At 35.8% G+C, this 9,728-nt stretch overlaps 1 protein-coding gene across 1 annotated transcript; it reads right to left on the bottom strand.

Moving 5' to 3' along the window:
- Nucleotides 1–7,326: 7,326 nt before the first annotated feature.
- Nucleotides 7,327–9,061, bottom strand: LOC137246269 (probable cytochrome P450 6a13). The gene is made up of 2 exons (XM_067777375.1): nucleotides 7,850–9,061; nucleotides 7,327–7,781 (listed from the first exon to the last, which is right to left on the bottom strand). Exons 1-2 carry the CDS (start codon nucleotides 8,922–8,924, stop codon nucleotides 7,348–7,350), a joined length of 1,509 nt encoding a protein of 502 aa, XP_067633476.1. The 5' UTR covers nucleotides 8,925–9,061; the 3' UTR covers nucleotides 7,327–7,347.
- Nucleotides 9,062–9,728: the final 667 nt, after the last annotated feature.

Raw genomic sequence — 9,728 nt, 5'->3', positions numbered from 1 at the left:
TATGGTGCAGCAAAATACAAAAATAAAAGAAAATTTAAAAATGGGGTGGCTCCGCCCTTTTTCGTTTAATTTGTCTAGGAGAAATCCTTGTGAAATTTGGTAGGGGCTTAGGTTATAGGACGATAATTCTTTTCTGTGTAAATGGGCGAAATCGGTTGAAGCCGCGCCCAGTTTTTATACACAGTCGATGGTCTGTCCTTCCGCTCGGCCGTTAACACGATAACTTGAGCAAAAATCTATATATCTTTACTAAACTCAGTTCACGTACTTATCTGAACTCACTTTGTATTGGTATAAAAAATTACCGAAATCCGACTATGACCACGCCCACTTTTTCGATATCGAAAATTACGAAAAATGAAAAAAATGCCATAATTCTATACCAAATATGAAAAAGAGATGAACCATGGTAACTGGATTGGTTTGTTGACGCATAATATAACTTTAGAAGAAACTTTGTAAAATGGGTGTGACACCTACCATATTAAGTAGAAGAAAATGAAACAGATCTGCAGGGCGAAATAAAAATCCCTTGAAATCTCTTCGTGGTATTACATATATAAATAAATTAGCCGTATCCGACAGATGATGTTCTAGGTCACCCTGGTCCACATTTTGGTCGATATCTGGAAAAAGTCTTCACATATACAACTACCACCACTCCCTTTTAAAACCCTCATTAATAACTTTAATTTGATACCCATAACCTACAAATACATTCTAAAGTCACCCCTGGTCCACCTTTATGGTGATATCTCGAAAAGGCGTCCACCTATAGAACTAAGTCCCACGCCCTTTTAAAATACCCTTTAGTACCTTCCATTTGAAAACCATGCCATACAAACACATTTCAGGGTTACTCTAGGTTCATTTTCCTAATTGGGGATTTTCCTTTATTTTGTCTCCAAAGCTCTCAGCTGAGTATGTAATGTTCGGTTACACCCGAACTTAGCCTTCCTTACTTGTTTTTATTGTCGCTTAAAAATCATTGTCAACAATACTTGAAGTCAAGCACTAATCAAGTACCTACTCGTTCTTTCGTTGTGAAAAGGAAATAAGAAGAAAAATTGTGTGCAATATGCACATTCGCATACATTAATATCTTATATACGGGCGTATGTGGATGTATATGTACATTTTTAGTCCAGGCAGGGAAACCAGTAACTATTCAGTGAATTGTTCCTAATTCAAAGATGCGTATATACCAGAAACTTAAAAAAGTATACTAGTAAACTGTTCCATATCGAAGCCATCACTACGGGCCATTACGCCTATTTTCTTTATCCTCAAAAAACTATAGCATATCTATAATTGACAACGCAGCTTAACATGCATACTGGAAAGGCACGGGATGGTTAACGACATGAATTGAAGGAGTACATCCAGGCATGCGAAAGATATGTAGATTTACTACCAAGAGCATACTTTAGGGTTGCGTTTTGTGGTCCTTCTTGTGGATACTGGTAGTCAATGAAATTCGAAAATCTTTAGAGCAAATGAAGTAAGAGAACTCATGCCAATTTTTACAATGGCCAAGGCAAAACGGGATGGGTATGAGTTTCGTAAAAAAGGAGCTTGTTTTGCTCACTGGAAAAACCTAATTTCATCCCCCAAATTACCATGACTAATTGTATTCTCCAATATTTAGCAATATACCTACAACATGGCCTTCAGGAGAAACTTAAAACTGTCACCGTATATCACTCGTGGTATACATAATAAAATCATTCCACTAATACTAACGTATGGCGCTTTAATCTAAGCCTATCATAACTGTGAGAATCAGGTGCAAGTGTTGGGTTTTACGTGAGTAACTGCCAAATCAAAGCAAATGTTTAACCATCCTCAAGACTCGCTTACCTTGGTCCGAATCGATGATTTGACTGCACACACCACCACCTCTATGGAGTTGGTGGCCTATCTAACACCTCTTCAATTCTATGGGGCATGTCATCCGCATCGAGCTAACCAACTTTTATCGCATTCGTATATCAATCACAGCGATATCACAACGATACCCCAGCGGGTTAGGGGATCAGAATATACCCGCGGTAGGTATGCCTGTCGTAAGAGGCGACTAAAATACCAGATTCAAAGGGCTGTGTAGCTCAACCTTTCAGGTTGCCAGCGCAATATAAAGCTTCTCCAAACCCAATTGTCAACCTCACCTATCCGTGGCGAATCCTGTTTCACTAACAGACAAGGCTTTGGTGACCCCAAGTTCCTCATGGCACTTGGGGGTAGGGGGGAGGGAATGGCCTGAAGGTTTAATGTGGCCACATAAATCGTCCCCGAGATGGTTGGGCTAGCACCTTAATGGTGCTATGGTACCGGAGCGTACCGGATTTGTATCCGGCAAAGGACCATCATATCGATAACACTCCCCAAAACCTTCGGGGAGCAACCTTATCGCTACAACAACAACAACAACAACATATCACAACGATACTCCCGAAAATCCAGCAGTGCATAAAATCCAGGCATGTAGAAATCAGAAGCCTACAGGCAGACAGCGATATTAGATCACATGGCAAGTGGACTATTAAATGATCTTAAAACTAAACTAACATCTGACGAGTATTGTACTACGGAATTTGCGGGTATTGAAGTTAATAACATAAGGGAGCATTTGAATGTATAGTGGGAAGAGAGCATAGGTATTGGCAATAGTATTAGAGTCTAAACAGACATACTTAAAAATGGAAATAAGAATAAGCTGAGCTGTGTGCGAAGCATCTGCAAGTCAGTAATTTTTGTCAACTTCTCTCCAACCGGGTAAAACCAGAAATAGTACTGAGGAGTTAATGATAGATACTTTGACGGTGGTTTATCGAAAAAATACCTCTCTCGGAGCTGTTAGGATGAGAGCGACGTGGAAAAGATTTACTAATGATGTTCAGGATCGCATAACATTATGACGAAAGTTAGGAAGGTTAATATCTCGTTCCTACGGAAGATGGAAGGGCAGGTGATTTATTGAAGGCTAATTTCAAATTATCTCGTTGCACGGTAGTTCCTATGATTTGAGTTGAAGTACGATAGAGGCAAATTTTAAAGGTACAACTAATTTCTAACTTTTTGGGAAGCGTTTCATTGGTTTATTTACGGTTAGAACCGTTACCGAACAGTAATTATTTACTGTCGGCTTATTACAGAAAGCGAATTATTTAAGCGGAGTCATCGATTTTTAATCGGCTCGCTATCGCTGAGTCACACATTTTAAAAAATGTGGAAACTTCAATAAGAAAGACTAGTTTTCCATAATAAATCGGTAAGTTTGTTGATAATTAATAGATATCTTTTTGAGAACAAGAAATGATAAAACGACCACTGCAAAATGGTACCGCTTCTATAAAAATTGATAACTTTTCAATAAAAAATTCATAATTTTTGAAAACAAATCGATAAATTTTCTTCATCGAATCCATAAAACGACAACTGCGAGCTTGTAGCACTCCTTTAACAAATCTATAACTTTTTAATAGTTAAGCGGTATAATTTTGATAATAGTTGTAGCAAAAACTTGCTAATAACAAATCGATAACTTTTTGAAAATAAATCAATAACTTTTCCATAACAAACTAATGACTATTTCTTAATAAAATTTATATGTTTTTATCACTTTTTGTTAAAAAATCTACAACTTTTCGATATAAAATATCAAAAATTATCAAATCAAATATTATCAAAATAAAAAGGATAAAAAATTAATAATTCTTCGATTAGAAATGTTTATATATTCGATAACAAACCGATGACTCAACGATAAAAAATCGATAACTCATCTTTAACATTAGTTATCAATAGCAAATTGAGGTACTTTGATAAACAATGATACCTCGTCGATAACACATATAAAACAAATCTTTCCTGTCCTCGGCTTGCCTTGATTTGCTGTCTGTTTGCGTTTATACCAACTGCAACTCGTTCATTGTTTCCGATTGCGCTACAGTGTAGTGGCTCTACTTACCCTAACATTCTGTATATCCCCATACAGCCTATCAATACAACACATTACCTCTACACGTGAATTCTATAATATCTCATATACCATAATGCTTCCAAAGATTACGCTTACTCTTGCATTTACCTTACGTTTACATTAAATTGGGAAACATGCGTAACACATACATTTGTTTCTCTTAAACGCAACGGCAGCACTTCCAGATAGGTTTTCAGACCATTTGATGTGTTATCGTTCACTAAAGCACCCAGCATCATAACCCAAAAATAGGATGTGAATAAAGCATCGAAGAAAGTTCAAAAAATCATAGGAAAAATACATCCGATTGTGACTTAAAAATTACTTATGCAGATACCAAACAAAGTGGAAACAATGCGCTGATGTAATTAGTTTATTTTGCGGGCGCTACTTCATTGCCAGGGATCACTTCATAAGCACTTTAAAATGATAAACGTACACTACACGACTCAACAATTTTAACGTAGTATAAAATATATGTATATATATATATGCGAGTATATATATATGCGAGTTTGTGCAAATTGACAGCGCATTCTACTTTGCTAATTACTGCTAAAATTTTGGTTTCGCTTGGAAAATGACACTTTTGTGACAAAAGAAAAGCTAACGAAGCATGAAAGATGCAGCATAAAGTGCTAATGTGAGTATAAATGAAAGTTGGTTGTGTGAATTGATTGTTCACAGACAATGTTAACATGAGTAGGTACTTATGCATGTAAAAGATATTTACCAACTTGAAATGATGGTAGCAGTGACGGAGCTGTAGAGTAGATATGGGGGCTAAAACTCAGTATATATTTATACAAATCTTATTTTTGGCCAAAGAGGAGATTTAAAGTGCCCACAGGGAGAAGTTTAACTATAATCTTTTTTTGCGAGACCGAATTCAAAGAACATGGATTGCAACAAAGTCTAGGCTATATTAACAGCCCTCCACCCAATGCAATAAACTTTGAAGTTATATCTCTAAATATCTCGGACCTTGCCACAATTAAAAGAAGTTTTTATCCTGATTAATAAAACTTATTACTACCTTCAGCTACGTGATAAAGGTTCATGCTTTCGGTTTTCGGGAAGTTCCTTAAAATCTGAAAGCAAATTTTTCAAATCCGGAAAAATTGTATTTAGTATAATCCAATCTAATCTAATCTAATCTAATCTAATCTAATATAATCTAATCTAATCTAATCTAAAATAATCTAATCTAATCTAATCTAACCTAATCCAATCTAACCTAATCTAATCTAATCTAATCTAATCAAATCTAATATAATCTAATCTAATCTAATCAAATCAAATATAATCTAATCTAATCCAATCTAATCTAATATAATATAATGTAATATAATCCAATCTAATCTAATCTAATCTTATCTAATCTAATCTAATCTAATCTAATATAATCTAATCTAATATAATCTGATCTAATCTAATCTAAATTAATCTAGTCTAATCTAATATAATCTAATCTAATCTCATCTAATTAAATCTAATCTAATATAATATATTCTAATCTAATCTTCTTTTAATCTATTCTAATCTAATCTAATCTAATCTAATCTAATCTAATATAATCTAATATAATCTAATATAATCTAATATAATCTAATCTAATATAATCTAATATAATCTAATATAATCTAATCTAATCTAATCTAATCTAATCAAATCTTATCTAATATAATCTAATATAATCTAATCTAATCTAAAATAATCTAATCTAATCTAATATAACAAATCTAATGTGATATATTGTCATTTAATCTAATCTAATATAATGTAATATAATCTAATCTATTCTAATCAAATCCAATCTAATCTATCTAATCTAATCTAACCTAATCTAATCAAATTTAATCTAATATAATATAATCTAATCTAATCTAATCTAATTTAATCTAATCTAATCTATTCTATTCTATTCTAATCTAATCTAATCTAATCTAAACTAATCTAATCTAATCTAATCTAATCCAATAAAACTAACCTAATCATCTTGATTTAAAGGCGCGATAACCTCCGAAGAGATCTAAGGCCGAGCTTCTCTTCCAATTTGCGTCGTGCTCCTCTTGATTTTCCCTACAAATTGGCCGGACGGGACCTATATGTTTTATGTCGACATGTTTTATGCAGATGAGTTTTCACTGAGAACTTTTCATGGCAGAAATGCACCCGGAGCGCTTGCCAAACACTGCCGAGGGACGACCCCGCTTCCGGCAAAGCGACTCTCTCTGACAGGTGCCGCTTCCGGCAAATCTGCGCCAGCCCTTAACACGAGTTAGCCGGAATCCCGGTGGCCTGAAGTTGTCGAACCTGTTCTGGTACTGTGCCAGTGGCGTAGCATCCCGGATTCATAAACGGCCAAGGACTGCCCATATCAACAATACTCCCCTGAATGTTTTTTTAGTTTAATAAAGGCATACAAATTTTGCACAGCCATACTCATAAAAAAATAGCTTTAAGAAAAGCAACAACGAGTAAACCCAATTCAGGTTGCTTGCCACAATTTGCCATCATTGCTCAATACTACCTTGTTGCGGGAATGGGTCGATCTTAACTTCAGCCTAGAGACGGAGATTTTCTGCGCTTGCTGGTACGAATTTATTTAGGACGGGTAAACTCAAGTTCGTGTGTTACGTGAACAGAATGGCTTAAAAAAAAAAACAAAAATGTGGCTTCTTGATGTTTCCGCCTTCCGGCGTCCCATAAATTGCGCTTTAGCGCCCCCACAATATTCTAGCAGCACTGCTGATCATCATGCCGAAAGAACAACGCGCTGTTGTTCGCACGCTACGGCACCTCCAGCTAACACCTACGGCCCATAGCTACTATCTACATAGCCTGTCTATTATGCCGAACACTAGTCAGCCCCTGTTCCACTCTTCTCGTTTTTCCAGCACCAGCACACGAGTAGGTTAGAGAAACATACTCCTAGTTCCGGTCATTCTGTGCACCATTTGCCACTACAGAATATATATGTTCACGACATTTGCTCAATGCAGTTCTTGTCTTGGTTGATATTACTCTCTTAGACCTTCTGAGTTGTCCTCCGATGGATGCCATTGTCGCAAAGTGCTCCTAAAGCTTACTTTCAACAATAAGGCGAAATCCAGCACTTTCCCAAGGAAATCCTGTCCTAGGGTCGCAACAGCACCCGCGACCTAGCGTTATTACCCTAAGGCGCATTCATCCGCCACCCTGGGCTGAGTGGCAGCGTATTAAACACAACTTCTTTCAGGAGAAGCATTAAGCGAGAGTGGCTCATAGAGGCTCTTACGTAGGCGCGCGTGTTCGAATGAAAAATAGAGAACTGTAAACGTTGTTTTAAAGTAACAGATATATTGGTTTACATAATCAATATTTTATTTCCCATCCTTTACTAAATTAATTTTTTCTATTTCAACAACAATTTTACTTTGATTATTTTTAGTTTTTTCTCCATCTAATGCTAGGTTTTCGGACCCCTCATACTCACATGCGATTACATAACTCTGCAATAACATGAAAACAGCAACTTTTATTAACATTTTACTTAAACGCTTGCCCATGCAATTGCGCGGTCCATCATCGAAAGACAAATAAGCGCATGCGTGTCGTGCCATTACAACGGCGGCATCGAAACGGCTTGGATCAAATTGTTCAGGTTTAGGATATATTGATGAGTCGTGATGTATTGCATAAACAGGCACCAATACACATGTATTACGCTCAATTGTATATGCTGTGTCGGGGACACGGTAATTCTGTACGGTGCGACGTATGAGCACCTCTGAGAGTGGGTATTTACGTAGCGTTTCTGTTTAGGGAGAAACGAATTTGATAAAAACTTAAACACAATTTGAGTAAACATGCAAGTCAATTCACCTGCTACCACTTGATCAAGATAATGCATATGCCCCATTGCTTCATAGCTAAATTTCTGCTCATAATTTTTCATTACGCGCTCAATATCAAAACGTAATATGTTTTGTATTTCGTTATTTCGCGCCAATTCATGCAAACAATGAGTTAACGTTTTGGCTGTTTTAACAAAACCAGTGAGAAGCGTGTATAGCGTTTTTGTAAACAACTGCATCGCACTCTCTTTGCTATTAATTGCAGTTGAGTCATCGCCCACATCATCTAACATATCAACGAATATCTGCAGTATATCATTTCGCTTCACTTTAAGCGCTCTGCGCTCTTTTACTAGCGCTCGCACTGCGCTATCAAGTTGTGCACCAAGTTCAGGTTTTGCCAATTGCGCATGCCTCGTGCATCGCCTCCAACAGATATTTGTCATCACTGAATTCATTAAGTAGCGTGTTTCATACTCATTCATTAGTAGCTCTACCAATAGTGTACGTAGCACCTTCGTTGACTCATCTGTTTTATTTTGGTTGAGCTCAACGCCAAAAACACAGCTCAGCAAAGCATTGATGGCGTAATTAGTGCAAAATATTTGCAAATCTAGTGATTTTGTGCTACGTTCAAGAATATTTGATATTTCTTCTATTGATGCCTCAGCTGCTTTGATAACGCTGGGAAATATGTAATCCATTTTAGCGGACCAGAAGCAGGGCCCCAGTTTACGTCTTGCCGCTTGCCATTCAATATTATCAAATGTATGCAGTAAATCTTTGTGGTTTGGTTTTTCATTAAAACGATCATGAAAATTCGAAAAGTCATTAATTAGCACGCGTTTAATTAGCTCCAGTTCAAGTATGACAATTGTGGGTGTTTCATTGAGATATAAACCAGCAATGGGCGTAAGTGTCTTAAAAATATTATAGACATGCCTTACGTGGTGTTTATGGTTAGTTCGGGTTAGTGCTGTGTTACACTTTAAGTGCGGTATCCCACACCTTTCGAAGTAGTTGTATTTATAACGGTAATACGCGTAGCCAAGCGAAATTGGTATTAATATGCAAGGAATAGCGATAGCAAAACGACAAGCCATTTTCTTTTAGTGTGTTGATTGTTTTCGTGTTATTAATATATTTAACTTTTTATTGTTATTATTTAATTATTTTCTATTGGCCACTTTTTGACATAAGTATTATTTAATTACTGCTAAGCACTACTTAAACTTCAAGTCACAAATCTCAACTAAAAAATGAATTTCAAAATGTTCACTTAGCGTGCTAACTTTACTCAAATTACTACAATTATTCTCTATGACTCTCCCTTTTTTGCTGATCTAATAGAACTAAGCTAAGAATTGTTTATTGATGAGCAAGCGATTTACAGACAGTAAAACACTAACATGGGATAAAGATTGCAAAGTATTCAATTAATCGGGGTTTAAGCAAAAATGGGTAAGCAACGATAAATAATGACCGGAATTTTAGTGTTTTATACATTTTCTGAATTCGAAATGCTTTTTTATCTCTTTTAATTCAGTATATTAAATGCCATAAGAAATATTTATTTGCCAAAAAATACGGAATATTTTGTGATTATGGGACTAATTGATTACTCTAAATTACGATTAATCATGTTAAGATTAACCCAATTAATCGATGAATGCTATTTTCTGATTAATCAAAAAAAAAATGTTACTCAAGAAATTTCTCTTTTGGTTAACAAAACAGCAAATTATTTGCTTTGTTGTATGTTTTCAGTCGAGAAATGAGAAGCCAAAGTTAAATTTTCTTTTTTCCATCCTACACGTTTCGACGCTGTCGTGTCTTCCTCAGGGACTCTGGTAAGTTTATTTTATTTTTGAAAATTCTTTATTACCAGTGAATCAATTGTTTTCGAA

The sequence above is a fragment of the Eurosta solidaginis genome, chromosome 3, assembly GCF_040869045.1.
Source record: "Eurosta solidaginis isolate ZX-2024a chromosome 3, ASM4086904v1, whole genome shotgun sequence".
Lineage (NCBI taxonomy): Eukaryota > Metazoa > Arthropoda > Insecta > Diptera > Tephritidae > Eurosta > Eurosta solidaginis.
The sequence above is the reverse complement of the archived record's forward strand: the minus strand, read 5'-3'. Positions and strand labels throughout refer to the sequence as shown.